Source organism: Chelonoidis abingdonii, chromosome 3, assembly GCF_003597395.2.
Source record: "Chelonoidis abingdonii isolate Lonesome George chromosome 3, CheloAbing_2.0, whole genome shotgun sequence".
NCBI classification, from domain to species: Eukaryota; Metazoa; Chordata; order Testudines; family Testudinidae; genus Chelonoidis; species Chelonoidis abingdonii.
The window spans coordinates 157,450,320-157,473,759 of record NC_133771.1 but is presented as its reverse complement, the minus strand read 5'-3'; the positions used below and the strand labels follow the sequence as shown (position 1 = coordinate 157,473,759).

General features: G+C 46.7%; 1 protein-coding gene across 1 annotated transcript in view; it reads right to left on the bottom strand.

Annotated features, from left to right (window-relative positions):
• The window catches only part of DNAH8 (dynein axonemal heavy chain 8), a 621,721-nt gene that overhangs the window by 35,893 nt on the left and 562,388 nt on the right, over positions 1-23,440 (bottom strand). The window contains exons 84-86 of the mRNA XM_075064269.1: positions 22,634-22,707; positions 21,135-21,287; positions 19,958-20,113 (exon numbers count right to left, since the gene is read on the bottom strand). Of these exons, the coding sequence (XP_074920370.1) occupies positions 19,958-20,113; positions 21,135-21,287; positions 22,634-22,707 (383 nt within the window). The remainder of the gene's footprint in view (positions 1-19,957; positions 20,114-21,134; positions 21,288-22,633; positions 22,708-23,440) is intronic.

Genomic DNA, 23,440 nt, shown 5'->3' with positions numbered 1-23,440 from the left:
TACCCCTCCTCATAGAGGTGATCACTACCAAAAAGGCTACTTTCATTGAAAGATGAAGCAACTACTAGTTAGCCAGTGGTTCAAAGGATGGAGCCATCAGCCTTAATACCAGATTTAAGTCCCAAGAGAAGATAGGATCCAATACTTGGGGAAATAACCCCAGACTCCTCAAGAACCTGAGTGATATTGGATTGGAGAGAACTGAGTGATTAGCAATTGGAGGGTGGAAAGTGGAGATAGCTTCTAAATGAATGAAAACTGATGGAACTAATGGAAGGATGGTGCTATTTCAGGTGGAATAAATAGTTCAGAACATGCTGTACAGAAGACCAAACTGGTGAAACACCTTTTTGATGAGCCCACAAGTTCCAGTTCAATAGTAAATGTACCTAGTAGAAGGTTTTCTTCTATTCATAAGGCCACTTTATGCATCCCTTGAACAGGCCTCTTTCATGTCCCTCAACTAATTTGGAAACTCTGCTGGATACCTAGGGTGAAAACTCCTCAGCAATGGAAAGTGATGCCTCCTATCTCAGGACCGAGACACATATCAGCAATCTCTGATTCTGAAGATAAGCCTGAGTTACTTGACCTGAGATGTGTGGTAATGTTTGGTGCTGAGGCAGGGCCAGCGCCTAGGCGATCTAGATGGTCGCCTAGGGCGCCAAGATTTGGGAGGGTGGCAGACTGCTCCGGTGGGAGGTCCGCTGGTCTCGCGGCTCCGGTGGAGCATCCGCAGACACGCCTGCGGCAGGTCCACCGGAGCCGTGGGACCAGCGGACCGTCCGCAGGGATGCCTGCTGCAGGTCCACCAGAGCCACGGAACCAGCAGACCGTCCGCAGGAATGCCTGCGGGAGGTCCACCAGAGCTGCAGAACCAGTGGACCATCCGCAGGAATGCCTGTGGGAGGTCCACCGGAGCCGTGAGACCGGCGAGCCGGCCCTGCACCTAGGGCACCAAAATCCCTCGCGCCGCTTCTGTGCTGAGGACTGCTGTTGAGACTCCAAAGATGACAGTATCAAGAGGAGCACACTGGGTTCACCTCTGGATGGCACTGGTCAAGGAGGTGAAGGAGTATCCAAAGCTAGCTATGGTACCAGAAGCTGACCTCTACCTTTAGGTAGATATGATGCAGACTGAGTTTGTTGGTACCAGGCGAGATGTCTCTTTTACTGCTGGAGATGCTGATACTTAGAGGCACCCATGCTGCAGCATATGCCTCTGGGGTTATTGGTACAGAGAGGTCCCCCCTATGCTGCTGTTGTTGCATTAAAGGTGTTGATACTGCTGAATGGGTTGGTCTGCTAGCAGTAGTCAGTGTCAATCAAAAAGGCACAGATGCTGGAACTGATGATCCTGCCTGAGATCCAGTGGCACCCAGGAATGGCTCTTCTCTGAAGATACTCTACCCTGCTTCCCAGACTGTTTACTGATTGACAGTACTAGGGACCTTGATATCTTAGAGGATTAGTCCTTCAAAGTACCCTGCTATTTCTTTTTGGTACCAGGGACAGAGAGTGGCAATGTCTGGAGGGGCACTTCTATCTGAAGCAGAAGTGGTTGGTGCCTGCCTCGAGCAGGAAAGCTATGATGGTGGACATAGGGCAGCCTTTTGGAAAAGGTGACATAGCCTCAGCTCCCTAGCCTTTTTAGGTCAGGGCTTACAGATTTGGCATCTGTCTTGGACATGAGCCTCACCAAGGCACTTTAGACACTGAGAATGAGGTCACTCACTGGCATGGATTTCCTGCAGCCAGTGCAAGGCTTAAAACTAGGAAATCAAGGCATTTCCTGGTACCAGGCATTGGCACCCAGAACAAGTGGGAACTGATAGTCCACTAAATTATGAAAAACAACCAAAATTGAAACTTACGCTAAGCTATAGACAAATGCCAAACTATACACAAGAGAAGAACAATGTTACCCAAAGGGAGAACAGTAGCAAAAGCAAGCTACCATGTTCTGACCTCCGACTACAGGTGGTAAGAAGGAACTGAGTGGGTTGGGGCTGTTCTGCCATTTATACATTTCAGAGCATCATGAGGCACCACCTTGACAGGTACTGCTAAGGGCAAAATCTCCAACTCTGGTGTACTGGGCATGCAAACACCTGAAATGGAATGGACATGTGCAATCACTCGAAGAAGTACTTCTGTTTTTTGTAGCTGATCAGTGAAGACAGAGCTGTCAGTAAATGTCTTCATATTTTTCCTGATTTTTCAGGGATGGTTTCCAGGCATTCTGGGGGAAGGGAGAGGTAGGCGAGCCTAAAAAGAACTATACATCAATATCTGTGTCTCACTGAAGCACAGTAGAAACTGGTTCCAGTGTGCATTAAATAACACAGACCCCCTGTAGCAGGAGACTTTTCTTTTTTCTGATTCATGTGTCTGCCTGTAAATTCAAGTGTGGAGTAAAAAGGAGGACTTAGTATTGATTGCTAGCTACACACGACAAATACAATTTATCTTACTTTAATCCCATTTACACAGCAAAACTGAAGTAGCTACAGGAGAATTTTTAGGGGAGGGACTGGACTTCCTCTTCCGCTGCATGGGCTGCACCCAGAGCTGGGTCAGACCCACCTCTTTGAACCTCTCCTGGCTGCAGGAAGCTCTGCACCCCATCCCACCCCCACTTCCTGCTCCCATTGCAGCCGCAGTGGGAGGAGTCACTGCTGGAGGAGCTGTGCCCCTATCCACTCAACCTCCATGCACTTGGTCTCAAAGAAAGGGCACCAAAATACAAATTCATCCAGGGCACCATTTTCCCTAAGGCCGGCCCTGCTGCCCATTGTAGTCAGTATAGAAGAACTAGTCCTAGGGGATTAGACTGCAAAGGCAATTTGTTAAGATACATCAAGCTTTCAGCTTCATGTCACTAATATGAATTTGACCTTAGATCACTTGTGACAAAAAGAAGTTAGCCTATGTAACAAACTGGTAGTCTCAGATTAGCTTATAGTGGACAGGTATTCACCCTGCGAAAAACTATGGTCTACACTGTCAACAAGAATGCTGATTTTTGTCAATCTCGGATAGGAAATTATGGATTTTATCACACTCCTAGAGATGGTCAGGGCTGAGATACGCTGCAAAGTGATTTGCACTGCCACTGCTTAAACTGATGTAATGTACACAGTGAGAGACCTTTATGAAGGTATAAATTACACCAATTTAAACTAATTCTTGCCTCCCTTGGATTTAGATTCACCTCTAAGTGTGACTACAGTGATGTTTAGAATAGAAAATCATGTCATAACCTCAGAGGCAAAGTTCCAGGTTCCAAAACCATCAACTCCGCAAAAGTGTAGATGAATGAGGATGGGGCAGAGAAGAAAATTACAGCAAAGAGAGAGGACAATTCCATGGTTACAAATCACAAGATTTCAGATTAAGTAGAGTATTGATTTTGAGCAGAGCCGAAACAGAGCCCAGTAAGCACTTTCTCTTTCTAACAGTTGAGACTTTTAGAGCTTAAAGGGAAATAAGATATTTCTTTTCTGCTAGCAATTTCTCTCTGAATTCATTACTCATGGACTGTGGAATTCAGACGTGGCCCAATATTGTGCTGGAGGCTCCAGGACTAAGCTCTACTCTTCAGCTCAGGCCACCAGAAGAGTTCTTCCACAGATATAGAAACACTCCAGCAACCAATTATTAGCATTAAAACAACTTGATATAATGTATTAAATTACCCCTATGATAATTTCTCCCTTTAGAGAAGAACCCCTTTAGAGAAATTTTTCAATGTATAGTCATGTTATTTACAAGACTACCAGAATGGACTAATTTGAAGAAAGGCTGCTACGAGAAAGAAAATTATCAGCTAAGGAATTTCTAATTCTGTTGCACAGTTTCTCTCCTCATTCATTACTCAGGGGAAGTAGTAATTAGTGAATCCCAGAAGTAGGGAGGGAAGGTATAAGCAGAGTTTAATTAGTATAGTAGAATAATATGCAGCAATGGAAGTTTCTCCCATATAAAACAAGAGCTTTATAAACTAAGACACTATGTGGGAATCAACCCAGTAGCATTTTCCTACCAAAGGATGCCATTGCAGAGGAATGGAAACTTACTTTGCAAGTATTCCTCAGATGAGGCTCATACACTTTCCCATTAGTGCCTCTGTGAATAGTTTCCCAGATGCCTAGCATGCCAACTGGTGCTGGGTTTTTACATCTTGCCTGCAGCAACCTTGAGGCCCTCAGACCTTGCCATTTTGGAATGAGATGAACATATGTACTCCATATGCTTAAGATATATCTTTAGAGCTCTAGGAATGCCCATTTATGCCACAACTTTCCAAGAGTTAGAAAGCAATGATGGGAGAACTATTTCCCAGGATCTGCAGAAAGAGGAACTTATCTTGAACTGAAAGGTTTCTGGAGCTCAAGAATAACCTTTTCCACATGACAAAGGCAGTGTTAATGGTTGTATAGACATAGGAACCAATTCCAAAACTTGCCTTTTGGAAGTCATGGTAACCAGAAAGGCCAGCCACAGAGTTGTCTAATTGGTCGATGTGATTAAACTTAACACATGACACTTACATGGAAGATCCAGTTTGCCTGGCTACAAAATGCTGCTATAGCTGGTACCCACGTTTCTACAGTGCTTGGTTACGGGATTCCAGCCAAACGTCCTGTAGAACTCTAGAGTAGCTGAGATTACCAGACCTTTGGGATTATTATAATATTTCTATCACAATAGTATCTATAGGTCAGGTCCCCATTGTGCTGGGCACAGAACAAAGAGGCAGTTTCTGCCCCAAAGACCTTTCTGTTTCCACTCACACCAGAAATGTAAATTTGATCAGATCAGTAAATGAAATTTCCTGGTTGAGTTCTATCTGGATACCAAACTGTATCAGAGGTTATCGGAGAATCTATGCTGTTAACTGTAGGTGTTCCCGGTCTGATGAAGGAGTCCATGCGCCAAGAGGTCCAGTGTTTTCTGCAGATAATGTGGCATCCTTGGCTATCTAGCAAGTACTAAAGGCCTTCTGGGCCAGTGAAGGGCTAGGAGGAGGACCACAAACTCTCCCTTTTACTCTCTTCTATGTCCTTTTGGTGAGCTGTCTTGAAAGGCTGTAAATTCTTCTGTAGCCAAGAAATTATTTCCACTGCCATGAGAAGCTTTGACCTCTGGTTACACCCTGGTTTCAGAAGGGCTATAAACCTCTGCACGTACCATAATTGCTCACTACATGGTTTCTTGCACTTTCCATTGATACAGATGGTACTGGTTACTGTCACAGAGAGGATACTGGACTCAGTAGAACCACTGGTCCAAACCTATATGCTCATGGCTGTGGATTTTGCTTTCTCCCTCTGCTCCCTTAAGATACACCCTGACAGAGGTGTTGAAATGAACTGAAAGGATGCGTACAATGATATTTTGGAAATTTGTCTTCCAGAGATCCTTGCTTCCACAGTGAGTATGCAAAGATCCAGAGTCAAAGTTGTATTTTTTTTAACTTACCTACCCAAAAAGAGGTATTGGATGTTATCCAAGAATGACACATAATTTTGCATTGCATCAAGTTCATGGTTCTACATCCTCAGAAATAATTTCAGCAGGTGCATTTTGAGAAACCCACTTGGAGCAGATGAAGCTGAAGCATGGCACCAGCAATCCTAGCCACTAGAAATAATTGGCTAGTGACGGCCTCTCAGGAAATGATTGATGCAATGAAAGTTTTGATCTTTGCAAATCTTTAACATAATGGTAAAATTACGGCCAGATCTATGTCTATTTTGATATCTGGGTGAACAATTCTTCATACTGGAATAAAAAACTCTTGATTTTGAAGAAGTGGTGGCTATGAATCCTTTCCAGCAGCTGTTCATTTATGAAGATGTCTGTTTCTCTGGACAGCGTACTGATTGGCATGTTATCTATGCATGGGTGTAGATGTGTAACATGAAACCAGTGCCTTGCTGTGACAAGCACTAGCCACTTAAGTTTCTTGGTGCAAACAGTGGATCAGAAGGTAGACTCTTACACAGCAGTAGGGTGCTCTTCTACACAAATGCTCTTTGTCTTTGCCATGCTGAGGATTTTTTTGGTTTGGAGGAAAATGTACTTGTGTTTCTTTGGAAGCATCTGCTCCAGATTTTTCCCTCTGCCAGGGTAACAGTCCCTTCTTTAATTCCTTGGGTGTCAGTAGCAACCAATGGATTGCTGCGCTAGCTTCGATAGTGAGGGCTGAGGCCTCTCTGCAATCTCAGCTAGTAATTTCTCTAATGTTTCTGCCAATAGCTGCTCACCTGCAAGTGTGACTAGGACAATATATAAATTTAAGATGAGTGATGTCTATTCACGGGTGTAATGGCTTACTTATAGCCACCAAGTTGGAATCCATTGCTCATTACAAATCACATTAAGGGTTTGACCAGGACAGAACATGAGACATGTCACTTCAAGCAAGGATCATACCTCTCTAGACAATGAGCCACTTGTTTGCCACAAAGTAGGTTTTCCTTATTAAATATATGAAAAAAAAACTTTCATCTGAAAGGCTAAAGTTGAGGCTTTGAAACTGCTGTGCAGTGTGTCATCAGTGCTATGGTCTATGGTGTCTTTTGGAACGAAGTCTTTTCTGAGAGTGTGACTATGCCTTTCACTGGTGGAGCTACTGTTGCATTAATCTTACAGTCCCAAAATTTATAAAATTTGTTTTAGTTTAACATTTGGATTAATCAGGTGCCCTTGTTTGGAGATTATGATGCCCTCAGAGGAAGCATCAACAGGAAATCATGTATCTGATAATGCTTGACAGGGAATTCCTTGCAAACCATTGACATTCTGTCCTGGAAAAGTCCTGTGGGTTTAATTTTTTTTATTCGTATGTGTGGTATTTCTTCCCCTGGCTGTTTACAGGGGGTGAGGTAATGTACTATTCATCCTGGCATGGGACTACACATTCAGAGGAGGGGTACTGGTACACATATCTTGATTGTAGAAGTATCTTAGTAGATATCCCCAGAAGCCTGAAAGGTTGCCTGCCTGCTCCCACAGGCTGCTTAGCACACAAATAAGCATCGTAAGGCCTGGTCTACACTACACGTTTAACCCGATTTTAGCAGCGTTAAATCGATTTAACGCTGTACCCGTCCACACTACAAGGCCCTTTATATCAATATAAAGTGCTCTTTAAATCGGTTTCTGTACTCCTCCCCGACGAGAGGAGTAGCACTAAAATCAGTATTACATATCTGATTAGACTTAATGTGGCCGCAAATCGACGGTATTGGCCTCTGGGCGGTATCCCACAGTGCTCCACTGTGACCGCTCTGGACAGCAATCTGAACTCGGATGCTGTGGCCAGGTAAACAGGAAAAGCCCCCGCGAAATTTTGATTTTCATTTCCTGTTTTCCAAGCATGGAGCTCTGATCAGCACGAGTGCAATGCGCCTCAAACTCAAAAAAGAGCTCAGGATGGACTGTATGGAAATACTGGATCTGATCGTTGTATGGGGAAACAAATCTGTTCTTATAAAAGCTCCATTACAGAAGACGAAATGCCAAAGCGTTTGAAAAACAAAATCTCCAGGCTACAGTGCTGCAGGACAAGCGTAACGGGAAGCCGAGACTCAAATGGATGCTCCATGAGGAGGGGGGTACTGAAAACTCACAATATCCACAGTCCACACAAGTTTCCGAAAAATATTTGCATTCTTGCTGAGCTCTCAATGCTCTGTAGGTTCAAACACATTGTCCGGTGTGTTCAGAACAGCTTGTCAATTTCCTCCCTCCCCCCACACGTGAAAGAAAGGAAGAATACGTTTCTTGACTCTTTCATGTCACCCTGTGTCTACTGAAATGCTGCTGGTAGACGCCGATGCTGCAGCAGTGAAGCACAGTATTCGCTCCTCCCCCTCCTGGTGCAGATGGAGCATAGGGACGGTGAACCATCCTTGTTATAACCCATGAGTGCCTCCTGCTGGCTTCAGGAGGCTGGCCAGGGCGCCTGAAGTAAAAAATGGAAGACTCCCGTCATCCCAGTATGGACAGAACGCTGGTAACCGTCTTCATCATAGCAACTGGGGCTAGCTCCATCAGCCCCTCCTTCCTGTAAAGAAAATCTGTCTGCTGCCGCTTTCTCCCCCGCACCGCTAATGTCCTGCCTGGACTGTCAAGCACCGGAGCCGCTCCCCCTCATTTTATCTCACAAAAACTCAGTGTTTATTATTCCTGCATTCTTTATTACTTCATGACACAATGGGGGACACTGCCACAGTCAGCAGGAAGGTTGGGGAGAGGAGCAACGGTGGGTTGTTGCAGGGCACCCCCATGAATGGCATTAGCTCATCATTCTGCGGATCTGACACAGAGCACCTATGCTCTCTGATACAACTGGTTCTCTAGTAACTTCCCTATAATTCCTAAGCTAGAACTGACTCTATTTTTAGAAACCATAAAGGAGGATTGACCTCGGGATCATTCCCAGTTTTGTTTTGGCGCCCCTGGCCGATCTCAGCCAGGGGCACCCTTGATAGCACAGACAGTACAAGAGGGACAGATAACCGTCACTCATTGCCAATTTACACCAGCAGCCACAGTACACAAACGACGTATAACCGTCTCGCATCATGCAAAAGCAAATGAAATGCGCTGGTACGCGGAGTATGCCTCTGTTTGCGCATCACAGTACACATACGTGACTTTAAAAAAAAAAAAGCTGAGCGACGGCTCCATGGTTGCCGTGCTATGGCGTCTGCCAGGCAATCCAGAAAAAGGGTGCGAAATGATTGCTGCCGTTGCTTCCCGGAGGAAGGAAGACTACGACATTACCCAAACCAACCCGCGACAATGATTTTGCCACATCAGCCACTGGGCTCTCAACCCAGATTCTAAGCGGGCAGGAGACTGCAGAACATGGAAGCTATGGAATAGCTACCCACAGTGCAACACTCCGAAATCGACGCTAGCCTCAGACCATGGCGCACAGCGCCGAATTAATGCTTTAGGTGGCCGGTGCACTCGACTTTATACATCTGTTATAAAACCGGTTTATGTAAAATCGGAATAATCCCACAGTGTAGACGTACCCTAGACACAATTTATACCATCAGGCTTTACTCCAGTAAATAAGGATCATTTGAACATGGAAAGGGATTCTCACTTACCTCGCTGTAATCCCAGATGGTGCTCTCATGGAGTGAAATCTCATATCTCTGTTTGTCACAACTGAGAAGTCTCCTAAGGCTAATGTGGATCAGCCTAGATGTACAGGAGGTGGAGACAGGAACCCTTTCTCACCTTCAGATTTGAGCGCCTTGGCAGAGGTTATGGCTGAGATCCAAAGACACAACACTCATTCGCTGCGCCTAAAATCTGAGTTTCTCTCTCAGCAGAGGAGGATCCTCAAACTGAAAGCCAGAAAGGCCAAATTTCCTAGTAACTGAGGCTGAACAGACCTCACAGAGGATGGACTTTTTGCATGCCAACATGTTGGAGGCTTGGGGTGAGCAGGAACTATGACACACAGCCTGTGAGAGAAATCTGAGAATGCCCCAGCTAATACTGCTCAGATATGGAGGCAGCAAAGGAGAAAAGACGTATACTCACCTTTGTAACTGTTGTCTTCGAGATTGTTGCTCATATCCATTCCAGTTAAGTGTGGCGCCACCGCGTGCACATCGTCAGAAGGTTTTACCCTAGCAACACTCGTGGTTGGCAGGGCGCCCCCTGAGTGGCGCCGCTCGGAGCCAGATATATACCCTGCCGACCCCAGCGCCTTTTCAGTCCTTCTGCGGCTACTCCGACAGAGGGAAGGAGGCGGTGTGGAATGGATATGGCAACACATCTCGAGAACAACAGTTACAAAGGTGATAACCGTCTTTTCTCTTCGAGTGCTGTCATATCCATCAGTTAGTGATTCCAACTTAGTGGCGTGAGTCGGAGGAAATATGCAGCAGAATTAAAACTGCTGAGCCAGAGGCTGCAGCATCTCTTGATGTACCAGAGCACAAGTCAAAGCAAGGTATGGACCGAGCCCATCGGAGCTTGTGCGACAGATCTCGGGGTAGGAATGAGTCCACAGGCTTGCCAGAATGAAGCGTGACACCCTAGCAAGAATGCCAGGTGATGGGCTTGGGGAAATGTGAGGCCAAATCTACAATGTGCGGAGTTGCTACGTCATCACCCATAAATGAGATCTCTAGAGGAAACATGAGGCCTTGTCCTTCGGTCTGCTACTGGCGATCGAGAGTTGGGGAATGTGTACAAAATGGGTTTTTCACTCAACATCAAATGACAGAGCTGCCTCGTACAGACGTCCAGGGAGTGCAATTGTTCCCCGATCGTGCGTTGGGAGGTGTGTTAACAGAAAGGCTGAAACCACCCATAGGAGGAATAGCCGGGGTGTGGTCGTAACTGCACCTTGCCTTTGTGAACATAGTGTATGGCGGAACCACCATAAGAGCCCTGAGCTCAAAGACTCGTCTGGCCGATGTAATGGCTACGAGGAAAGCTGTCTTCCAAGACAGGTATAGCAGTGAGCAGGTCGCTAATGGGTCGAATGGAGGAGACATAAGTCTGGTTAAAAACCAGGTTGAGGTCCCAGGTTGGGGCTGGGCGGCGTACCTAAGGGTGTATGTGTTCCAAGCCCTTGAGGAACCTCGAAACCATAGAGTGTGAGAACACAGAACGACCACCTTAGCCAGGGTGGAAAGTAGAGATGGCTGCCAAGTGTACCCTCAGTGATGACACCTCTAGGCCCTGCTGTTGTAGGCCAGAGGGTAGTTCGAATAGAGGGGATCAAGACCTCAGCAGGAGTAAGATTAAGCGTTTCGCACATGTAGGAGAAACGCTTCCATCTGGCCAGGCATGTTGACCAGGTGGAAGGCTTCCTGCTAACCCGATAGTCACATAGCAGCCACACCATGAGGTGAAGAGACTGCAGGTCCGGGTGGCGAAGTCTGCCGTGGAACTGAGGTATGAGGTCTGGTGGAGTGGCAGGGTAATTGGGTAGGCTATTGACAGGCCAAGCAACGTGGCGTATCAGTGCTGCCTGGACCACGCTGGAGTGATCATGATGATGCACGCCCTGCCCCTGCGAAGTTTGAGCAGGACCCAATGAGCCGAGGGAACGGTGGGAAGGCATAAAGGCGTTGGCCCTTCCACAGCATGAGGACAGCGTCCGAGATCGGTCCCGGGGAGAGACCTTGGAAGGAGCAGAACCTCGGACATTTCCTGTTCTCGCGGTAAGCGAACAGGTCCATATGTGGGAAAAATCCCCACTTCTGGCAACAGAATGCATCACATCGGGCAGGGCAATCACTCATGAGACAGGGAAGACCTGCTGAGTCGAAGCGCCAAGGAGAAAGGATCCTACCAGATTTATCGAGTGGACTATGCAAAAGTCCCAGAGATGGATGGCCTCCTGACAAAAGGAGGAGGACCATGCCCCTGCCAGGTTGTTTATGTAGTACATGGCCATTGTGTTGGCTGTAAACACTGAGACGCCACGGCGTCGCAGCTGCTGCTGGAACCCCTGACTCGCCAGGCGGACTGCTCTCATTTTTGGACATTGGTGTGGAATGCCAGCTCCCAAGAAGACCAAAGGCCTTAAGCTCGAAGGTTACTGAGGTGAGCACTTGAGCCGAGAGATGACGCATCCGTCGTCAGGGACAGTGAGGGCTGGGGCGGATGGAGCAGCATCCCTGCCCACACCAGGGAGGGAAGTTTAGCACATTCTAGGGGCTAGGGGCTACGAGGGAGAATGTGAACTATCGTGACCTTGGGCCCTGGTCACAGGGCGGTACGCCGATTTGAGAATTGGAGAGACAGAGACCAGAATGTAGCGATGTTTGGTTACAAACTAGCAGGCAGCCATGAGGACCCATGAGACCGGACAAGTGCGACCGAGGTTGTTGGAATAAGTGTTGCCAGTTGGCCTGCCTGAAGACCATGGCTGTGGTAAGCAGGATCGGCGTAGCTCGGAGTTCCCCAGATAGCCCCTAGAAGTCAACCTCTGCGTGGAACGCAGCGTGGATGTTCATAGTGACGTCATCGGCCTAGAACATGTGAACTAGGTCCTTATGAGAGCCACAGCTGAGCGACTTTGTGTCTTGGAGGCTCCTCAGAGATTAAGCCAATCGTCCAGATTATGCGAAAACGCATATCGACATGGCGGAGGTGTGGTCGTTGACTACAGCCAACATGCAATTGGATTAATGCCTTGAGGGGCTGCAGAAAGGCAAACATCAGGACCGTAAAACTGGAAGTATCCAACGGTTGGCTAGAAGTCGGATAGGTACGCTCCTGGTGCGTACATGGGAAGATGCGCAATGTGCAAGACGGTACGCGTGGGTCTTTTTCAATGGGAGCGGCGAACTTAAGCGTCCTCCAGGATCCAAGACACAGGATAATGTGTCCCAAGGGATCCATGGAGTTCCAGCCTTAGTCATAAACTGGATGGTCCTGTGGGCTACGAGAGATCAGGTAACCGATGCTCGTCAGGAGTGGGATGTTAGGGAACTAAAGGGGAGTAAGTTGCCACTCTCGTTCATCGAGCGCGTCGTGTACCTCTTGTAAGGAATTTGTGCCCGAGAGGAGACCCTAAAGGGGACAGGGTTGGAACAAAATTGGAGTAGGGTACAGACCATAACTCTCACTGTCCGTAGGAGGAAGCACACTGCAAAGTTAACTGAGACACGCCAAGAGATAGTAAGGAGTGAGGATCGCCTGGTAACGTACGCCGCCTCTGGGCTACCTTCGAAAGTTCATACTTTGGTCCCGGGCTGATTGCGAGGGACCTTCGGGCGATTGGACTCTAGGGTGCTGACGGTCGTGCTGCGACCACCCTCCGCGTGCGTCTCCAAAAGTCCTATCTGTGGTTAGGCGACAGGTGGTGCGGTGTGGAGCTGGGTCAGAAAAGAGCTGCCGTATCGTGCATCGGCATATCATGCCGAGAGACATCCCAATTAAGACCCTGTGTGGCCGCTTCAGTGCTTTGCACCGGGGTTGATTTTCCCTGCAAAGAGGCTTTACCACAAGGTAAGTCTGAAAGGCCCGAGGTGTTGAAACACCTGAAGCCATGACGATGCTTCCTCATGGTAACGAGGCCAGAGGAGACGCTCTGGCCGCCTTTTTTTTCCCTCCTCCAAAAGGGCAGTCGAACTCTTGGCGGGAGTCATGGTGGAGAAGTTCCATAAATTATTTCACCGTTATCCAGGTGTTAATGATATAGGCGCTAAGCAGGGCTTTAATTGATTTGCCACACAGGGTTACGCCCTTGCAGATACATCCTGCGCTGAGGATAGCGGTCATTTGCTACCTCGATTCGGGCGGCGCCTGTTGACCATGCCCCGTTCCTTTCTTACCAACTGAGTGGCTAGTGAGCAAAGAGGAGATGGACAGACAAGTAGCGTCCCTCCATGGTATTGGCATTCGCCTGGATGGTCCGAAATAACGGTAGGGCACCCTCTAGTGGGGCAACCGCCGATAGAAAGTCCACTACCAGGTCCCTTACTTCCAGGACCTCCTGCACCTGGAGGTCCGCATTGAGTGCTACCCTCCATAGGAGGTCCTGATGGGCTCTCAGGTTGTTGGTGGGCACACCAGAATCGCGGTCCTGAGCATAAGAGCTGTCCGCGTGGGGAGACACTGATGCATGTCCGGGTGGCCATGGAGGTGCTGAAAAATCATGGACAGAGTCTCTGACTCTACCAGACCTTGTCCAACTCGGCACCTGGGACCGGTACCGGAAGGCGCACTGGTACCTGGAACGAGATCCGGACCTGCGACCAGAGCGGTGCCGGGAGGTTGACCGAGATCTCGAGGTTGGGAGCAGCTACGGGAGTCACAGTGCCTGTAGCGGTGCTGGGAGCTGGAACAGTGCCGAGATTATCCGGTCGGTGAACGGGACACCGACCTGTGCGGCGAGTGCGACTGGTGCCAAGGAGAGCAGCGTCGGGACTGCAAGTGGTGTTGGGAGCGGGAGCGCCGATGGGACTTGGAGCGTCTGTGGGACCGTGATCATGAACAGTGCCACCCTGCTGCGCCGACAGAGGATGGTCGTATCAAGGAGGCTTGCCAAGAGACTGTATTACCCGCACCGGCGGTGCCGAGGGTTCAGGCAGCATCCACTCTGTCACGGCAATGAGATCCCTCGTCGTTGGAAATGTCTTGGCGTGGAGGGAACAGTAAGCTCGACCACAGTGCATATCAGGGAGCTGTCAGGCACCGGATTCGACGGCCCTCATGGGACCGGGATCGACGGTGCTGACGTCGCCAGTGCCTCAGCAGTGTCGGTGCTGGGCGATCTGGCTTAGACAGGCTCTCTGTCTGTGGTGCAGTTTGCACGGGAGCAGTAGGAGCAGGGATCTCGACCACGGCGTGCGCCGGGGAGCCCTCAGGCACTGGATTCGACGGCCCTTGTGGGACCGGGATCGATGGTGCCGACATTGTCGGTGCCGCGGCAGGTGTCGGTGCCGGGCGATCTGACTTAGATGAGCTCTCTGGCTGCGGTGCCATTGGCACGGAAGCAGCAGGAGCAGGAAGCTCAACCACGGCGCGTGCCGGGGAGCGGCCAGGCACTGGATTCGACGGCCCTTTTGGGACCGGGATCGATGGTGCCGACGTTGTCGGTGCCACGGCAGGTGTCGGTGCAAGGCGATCCGACTTAGACGAGCTCTCTGGCTGCGGTGCAGTTGGCACGGAAGCAGCAGGAGCAGGAAGCTCAACCACAGCGCACGCCAGGGAGCAGGCAGGCACTGGATTCGACGGCCCCACGGGACCGGAATCAACGGTGCCGGCATCATCAGTGCCTCTGCAGGTGTTGGTGGCGGGCAGTCCGACTTAAACGAGCTCTCTGGCTGCGGTGCAGTTGGCACAGAAGCAGCAGGAGCAGGGAGCTCAACCACGGAGTGCACCAGGGAGCTGTCGGGCACTGGCAGGAGGAGTCATGGGCTTCCTCAACCTCAGAGAAAGGGAGCAGTGCCGAGTCGACTTCGGTGCCGGTAACGGCCGGTGCCGGCGGGGTCCAGTGCCGAGGAGGCGCTTCTGTCCGCTGAGTAGCCAGCGCTCAGTGCAGAAGGTCGGGGGGGGAATGAAAGTGTCACTCCATTTTGTTCTCGGCTTAAACACCTTGCAAATGGGGCACTTAGCTGTGAAATGCGATCCCCCAAGGCACCGTACACAAGAGTCGTGTGGATCTCCTGTCAGCAACGGCCTGAGGCAGGCCAAGCATGGTCTAAGAACCGGTGAGCCGGGCATGGGCTCTGGCACTGGTTGCGGGGAAGGGGCTACTCCCCGAACCCCGCTAACTATTATTAAACTAACTATGCTAGTAAAGAAAAAAAGCATAAGTATACACAAGAACTACGAGTAGCTAAGGAAGTGGAGGTCAGCTAAGCTGCGCTCCACTGTTCCAACAACCGAACAACGGCCCATATATGCCGCTACTACAAGGAAAGACGCTGAAGAAAGCTAGGCTGTAGAGTGTTTCGGCAGGAAGACGTTAGAGTATATATCCAGCTCATACGGCGCCAGACTACCAGGGCGGGTGCCCCTGCTCAGCCCCACCGTGTGTTGCTAGGGTAAAAATCTTCTGTCTGATGCCGTGCACGCGGTGCGCTGGCACACCATAACTTGGACAATGGTTACCATAGTCTGTGATGAGCGAAGGCGACCTGAAGATAAGAAGCCGAAATCAGAACACACCGGCATCGTGAGTGCTCACTCGCTTGCAACGGACCGTATACTTGCCTTTAGCCTTGGTTAGGTGATGGCAGTGGCTTCTGAGTTGAAGATCTACGTCACATCTGCCATGTTTACGAAGAATAGTTTCAACGCTATTAAAGATATGCTAGTGAATACTACTAGACCGATGTTAAAAATCGGCGTTTGCGCTGCCACAGTGCACTCACAAGATCGATGCTTGCGTCCTGGTCCAGGGCACCACGATTTAAGGACGTCGGTGTCACTGTGGGTAGCTGTTTCACTCAGCATGCCCATAGTTCCCACTTCCGTGTTGACCGAGCACATGTGCCTGATGGGGCAGAAACATGCCTCGAGTTCGGTGCTGGGGTACAGCCTCACCCCTCCCTTTGTGAAGGCAGCAGACAACCCTTTGGCCGCCTTTTTTCGTAGGTGCATTGAGCAAACGGCCATAGCACGAGCAATCTTTCCTTTTTTTTCACTTGGTGAGTGGGGGAATAAAAGCTGAGAGAATGCTGGTCTCCCTCGAACCAGCCAGACACTGTAGTATGAAATCCTACAGACATTTGAGCTCAGTCCAAAGAATGGAAATAATTTTAACCAGAGGATTTGCTGTGGACTGTGCGGACCTGCGGGTGATCTCGTAACCCCCTCCCTCCTGTCTCATGAGCGTCATTTTGAGTCGTCTAGCTCCCGTTACGTCTTGTCACGCAGCGGCTGTGTACTCCTGCAGGTTTTTATTTCAAACGCTTCGGATTTCAGTGTCTCATGTAACGGAGCAGGTACGACAAAGAATTTGTCTCTCCCATCACAGCGATCACCGACCTGTATCTCCCGTACGGTCCATGCTGAGCTCTTTTGGATTGAGTACTGCATCAGCACAGCCGATATGCTGATGCAGAGCTCCCGCTGGACAAGCATGGGAGGAAATGTAATTCAAAGGGCGGGGCTTTTCCGTGTTTACCTGCCCGGTGCACTCGAGTCAGATTTGCTGTCTCCAGAGCGGCATGGAATGCACTCTGGGCAGAACCGGGAGGCCAATAACGTCGATTTCCGCCATGCACGACGCCGTAAAATCGGAGTTTACACTTTATCGATTTATACGACGCAATAACTCTCCTCCGTTTGGGAGGAGTTCCGAAATCGATTTAAGGAGGCGGTAAAATCGATATTAATGACGACGTCATGTGAACGGATACAGCGTTAAATCGGTATATCGGCCATTAAACCGATTTAAAGTCGCAGTGTAGACCTGGCCTGGGATTTGCAGGCCTTACCTCTCAGTATCATGAAAATCCCCCGATTCATATTGGGAGGAAGGGGAGATGTGTAGGATCCCTGCTTCTTTCCCCAGGGACCTGAGGACCCACACCAGTATCTGTGATGGTGAACATGGAGTCTCTGGATCCTTTTAGGATCCTCCCTCCCCTCCAGCCCCAAGTCTGTTGTGGCACTTAGCTTCCTCCTCATCCTTTAGACTTGATCCCAAAAGCTCAGAAGCTGATGATAACGCTTTTCTGTATTAGAGTGATGGCTCTTCAGGGTAGGGTGAGGACTTGACATGCTGGTTGGAATGTGAGCCCCCATGCCATAACAGTGCAAAGGTCAGCTCACTGGCAACAGACAGGACATTATTCACCCTCTGTAGAGCCTGTAAGTGCTGCCTCACTTAGGGAACACTGCTTTAAATTAGATATTTGCAGGACAGTTCTGCCATGCCAGAGTGGGGGCAGGGGAATCTGGCGGGGAGATGCTGCAGCAGCAGATCCAGGTGGTTGAAACCACCAAGCTGCTATTTACCTTGTCCATGGGAGGAAGAGGAGGAAGATTATAAATCACAACTACACAAAAATGAATACAAGTAAAGATTTTAAAACAAAATGATTGGGAGAAACTGAATTGCCCACTTGTTCCACCACTGGAGGGAGAAAATCTGGTGACCTGAGCTGAAAGGTGGACAGGGCCAGCTCCAGGCACCAGCGGAGGAAGCACATGCCTGGGGTAGCACATGCTAAGGCATTCCGTCCATTTTTGGGGCAGCACAGTCCGGGCAGCTTTTTTTTTCTTTCTTGCTTCGGCAGTTCGGGTAGCAGTCTGAGCGGCTTTTCTTTTTCTTTTTCTTTTTTTTTTTTCGCTTCGGGCGGCAAAAATGATAGAGCCAGCCCTGAACGTGGAGCTTCATCTTGGTGCTTCTAGCAACAGCACTGGCCTGCTTCTGAATTCCACAGGTTGGAGACATTAGTCTGCGAGTAATGAATGAGGAGAGAAACTATGCAACAGAAAGAGAGGCTTAAAATTGGAGGACTAAGATACTTGCTCTATGCTTCCACATGAAAGAGCAAAATATTGAGGAGAAAGAACATTGGAAGATTGATCCTTATTTGCAATGGCTGACAGTTCTTTTTGCCTACTTGCTTCCTAATAGGTGGAGATATACTGACTGCCAGGATACCTTCTGTTTTAAGATGCAGAAGAGGAAACATGCACCATAAAAGTTAAAACATCAAATTGAACTTGTGGGGATGGGGGTTTGATAATCTATTTAAAAACACAGCTGCATTTTTCAGCATAATTAGTTCTGTAATTGAACAGTCAAGTTTAAGTTATGCTTTTGTTTACTGAGTTATGATTTATTTAAAAGGACTATTGCTTTTTCTGAATCTCAGAAATCACATAATTTGGTGATAGACTCTCATTTGAAATAATCCTACTTATTGAAAAAAAGGATAAGCAAGAAGGCGGCATTTTCTTTTATCTTGATATTTTATATATGCGACTTTCAGAGTTTCACTTTTAAAAACTTATTTTTAATATTAACAATTAAAGAAGTTTTTTGGAGAAATTTTTCACATTTTAATTTAATCAACATCTGTATTGCAGCCTCACGAAAAGGGTTTCCATAGTTGTTTACAGAATCACTCCATTGACTAGAGTCACTCCGGATCTATGCAGTGTAACTTGGTGCAGAACTTGCCCTGTGTTTTAGGTTGCAGGGACAGGTGTTTGAATTAAGGACTGAAAAAACAGTTAGATACACTGAAACTATGAAATAAGCAAATAATCTCAATGAACAATTGGGGATGTAAACAATTTTCCTTCTAGTCTTCTTAAGTCAGATATTATTTAGTATAAGGAAATAAGACAGTATTAACTCTTAATACTTACGAATGAGTATAATGGTTCTTTGTAAATTTCCCTGAATTACTGAGTACAGTATACTTATCTATGGAACCTTTGTCACTGGGGGTGGAGATCAGGTGATGGTGAGTTTAAATGCAGACCATTGCCTATATAAGTATGGTGACTGATACTCTTTAAATACCTCATCTGGATGGATGAATAGCTACAGTATTACCAAAATGTTCCTGCTGGCCGAATAGGTCTGGGATACTCCAGCACTACAAGTACAGTATCTCCATGAGGCAGCATGCAGCATAGCTTGCTCACTCACTACTCATATGAGCTGGAAGAGGAGTAAGGAGCAAATAGATGCATAAACATGCCTCACTGGGGTGGGGGTGGGGGGAACCTTTACAAACGGAGGCCATGTGCCACAGCAAGAATATCAGCAGCTTAGCTGTGTTCTACACTACAAACTTATGTTGGTATAACTATGTTGTTCAGGGGTGTGGAAAATCCACACCCCTGAAGGATGCAGTTATACCGACAGAACTCCCAGTGTAGACAGCACTATGTCCATGGGAGGGCTTCTTCCCTCAACATAGCTACCACCTAACAGGGAGGTGGAGTACCTACACCAATGGGAGGTAGGCAGGCATAGTCTTCACTAAATGCTATAGAGATGCAGCTGCACCAGAGCAGCTGCGCCACTGCAGCACTGTAAGTGTAGACAAGTCCTTAGAAGAGGCCTGAAGGTTTAATTAATGTTTGTAAAGTGCTTTGAGATCTGTGGATAAAAGGATCTATATTCAGAAAGTGAAAAACGTTAGTATATAAATCTCATGACTACCATATCTTTACATTACACAATGTGGGCCGAGTCCTACTCACACTGAAGTCAGCGGAGGAAAATGTCCATTGACATTAATAAAAGCAAAAAGATTCCAAAGTCTCAGAATATAAAATCTGCCTGTAACTTAAAAGAGACTAAATCAGTAAGGTACATCTGAAGAGGAGTCCCCAGTCCTCCAATATAATGCACATGGAGCATGAAATAAGAGACTTTCATATTACAATAAAGATACAAATATCTACTTTTATCAGGAACCCAAGTGAAAAAGACTCCACTTAACATGAAGTTGGATGCAAAACCTGTACGAAATACCTGTACAGTGGAATGTAGGAAAGCTACAGTGTAAAGCAGAGGTTTCCACATAGGCATATTGCTGACATCTAGCAGGTCTTGATTAATTCCTGAAAATGTTCTTTTCAAACCTGCACGTACACCCTGGGGAGGTTCATTTGTGAACTTTATAGAAATCTGTCATGTAAAAATGGTGAAACAATTAGATTTACTCTCTTAAAATAAAACAAAGTTCTATATACAATGGGGTGAGCAAACTTTTTAGCCCGAGAGCCACATCTGGGTATGGAAATTGTATGGCGAGCCATGAATGCTCAGAAAATTAGGGGTTGGGGTGCAGGAGGGTGTGAGGGCTCTGGCTGCGGGTGTGGGCTCTGGGGTGGGGCTGGGGATGAGGAGTTGGGAGGAGGGTTCTCCAGGCTGGGACTGAGGGGTTTGGAGGGTGGGAGAGGGATCAGGGCTGGGGTAGGGGGCTGGGACACAGACTCTGGGTGGTGCTTACCTCAAGCAGATCCCAGAAACAGTGGCATGTCCCCCCTCTGGCTCCTACGAGGAGGCCAGGCGGCTCTGTGTGCTGTCCTGTGCGCAGGTGCTGTCCTTGCAGCTCCCATTGACTGCAGTTCCTGGCCAATGGAAGCTGTGGGAGTGGCACGTGGGATGAGGGCAGTGTGTGGAGCCCCCTGGCTGCCCCTATGCATAGGAGCCAGCAGGGGGGCATGCCACTGTTTCTGGGAGCTGTGCGGAGTGGGGCAAGACCCGGATTCCACTCCCTGACTGGAGCACTGGAGCAGGGCAAGCCCCAGACCCCCCTTCCCGGAGGAAACTCGAGGGCTGGATTAAAACATCTGGAGGGCTGGATGTGGCTCCAGGGCTGTAGTTTGCCCACCTCTGATCTAAAATATTGCAATTTGTAAATTTACGAGTCATATAATCAAGAGATGTGTAGCTGAAATACAGCTGATCAGAAACTACACAAAACTAATATATATTGGAACCAGTAAATTAAAGTCCTAGGATATACAGTATTTTTAAAATATTAACGTGACTTTTGAGAATGCTTCAGATTTTGCAATGTAACTTCCATTCCAGTGCCATATTTTTAGCTTCAGACTTTGTTTTACTAATTATTTCATTTTCATATACCTAATTTATCTAAATTCACTTAATGATATTAGATCTGACTAAGTATTTGAAAAACCTGTAGCAGTGTAATTGGGAACTTGTCATGTGGCTCAGTGGTTATCCAAACTCGAAAGGTCTCATTAGGAATCTCTGCAGTAACAACTGTTTCCAGTAGTTCATCCATGAAATCCAGGCCTAGGTGACAGTTCTGAAGTAACACCCAGCCCCCCTGTATAAAAATAATTTATGAAATAATTTTTAGTCAGTAAACCATCTTGTGATTTAAAAAAAAGAAAACCACCACGTTTATGTTAGAATCAGATTTGGTCACATGCATCTAATGATTCTGAGTTTGTGGAGGTTTTTTGGCTACATAGTGTCATGTAATTTGGACAGTGACATAGATATAACAGCTAGCAAAAATAAATTTGAAGTTATTTTCATATGCTATAGTTCAGACAGAAAACGGGAAATAACTGGACACAATGTGAAAGTAAAGTAGCAGTGCCATCAAGTGGCAAAAGTAAATAACAGAAAGCCAAACCCAGCATTCCTTAATCCAGCAAAACATCTATTGACTCAACTGTATTATCAGTTCAAAAAGTCTCCAAAGAGTGAAAATATTCCAGTTGAAACCCGACACATACATCTTTTCTTTTTAATTATTTGTTAAGTTAAAGAGTCTAACATCACTGTAGAGAGGATGAGGGAAGATTAAACCTTTTTATTGATAACCTACAGTTAATCTCCAATAACCACATTTGGGTGAAATTCAGCCTTGTGCAGAAGGTTGCCCAAATCCTATGGATCTCTTAAGTACCACATATGCTGTATTTTGAGGGTTGGCCATCTACACTGGAGTGAATTTCTTCTATTTGTGAATTAAAATAATCAGTCTTTTCAGCCTCACCTGTGTTATTGTTAACATGAAAAAGAAGCCCAATACAAATACTGGAGACTATTAAATTAATTCCAGTGACCTACATGGGTTTTATTGCAATTTATAATATTATAGTTGCTATTTTGTGTTAGTTCCTTTACATACAAATGAACATTTGATGAATAAATTTAATAAAAATATTTCTATAACCATTTCATATATTTTGGTCAACTGAAATACAGTGAAAATAATTATATATATTTCTTTCTTTTAAACAGTCTCTACTAGTTTGGGAGGAAGATGCTTAATTAAACTCTGTCACTCTTCTAAATTATTATTATGTATTTATTATTTGTATTACTATAGCATCTAGGACCCCTAGTCATGGACTAGGCACTATACAAACACACACAAAAAAGATGGTCCCTTCCCTATATAAAACCGGGTTGATTTTCAGAAGTTTTATGTTGCTATTGCTGATTTTCTGTATCTAGTGCTGCACTGCGTTTTCAGCATTGGATATAAATACACTAAACTGATGTGGGACTTTTTATATTTCTGACCTTGAGATGAGCATATAAAACCCAGAGTCAATTTTACATAGAAATTCAAGCTCTAGGATACAAGGGTACGGGTATAAAGGGCATAAAAAACCAACACAGAACCTTAACTGGCATTTCAGTGCTCTTTCATACCTGCTGCATTGACGTCTGAGTTAGCTTGCGTGCATGAACTTCTTGTCCCTGACCCATAGAGATAGTCCTACATTCTACAACAGATGGAACAGCATGTTGTTAATGAATGTATATATTTTAGCTTCTTCAACTAAGAACAAGTGAAATTAAAATGATTAATTCAAAGTGATATTGGGAAAAATTCCTGAAAGATGTAACGAAGCACTATTTTAATATACAAATATATACATTTTATTCCTATTCATTCAGTTGGTATGCCTTCCATATTTAATTTCTCAATATGAGTGTAATTTTCTATAAATATTAAAAGTCTAATGAAGCACTTGAAACTGTATATTCAACAGGCATACTATTTATTTATAAGGGAATAAATATGGCTCATATTACTGTTGTCAATGGGAATTTGAACACAATAGTTTCTCCTAATTACATGCAAAGCAAGATTTTCAAGAAGTTTAGATATGCAACTAGAAATGAAATTTGCAGGCAAAATTATAACTGTTCAAACAAATCAAGTAATTGCACATTCTAATGAGACTAATTAGCATAAATGTATTTAACCACTTGTGCATGCAACTACTCAATTTGTATTGTGATACAGCACGGCCAGAGGGCAGCAGGAGAGTGTTAGCAGGGAGCCTTATTCCCTGCAAGGGGAGGAAGGTTTGCTATAGATTAACTAGAGCATCTGAAGACAATCAGAGCACCTGAAGCCAATCAGAGCACCAGCAGTCAGTCATGTGATAAAACCCCCCTGCTTCAGTCAGACAGTGTGGGAGTTGGAGCAGGAAGGTTTGGTTGGAGCAG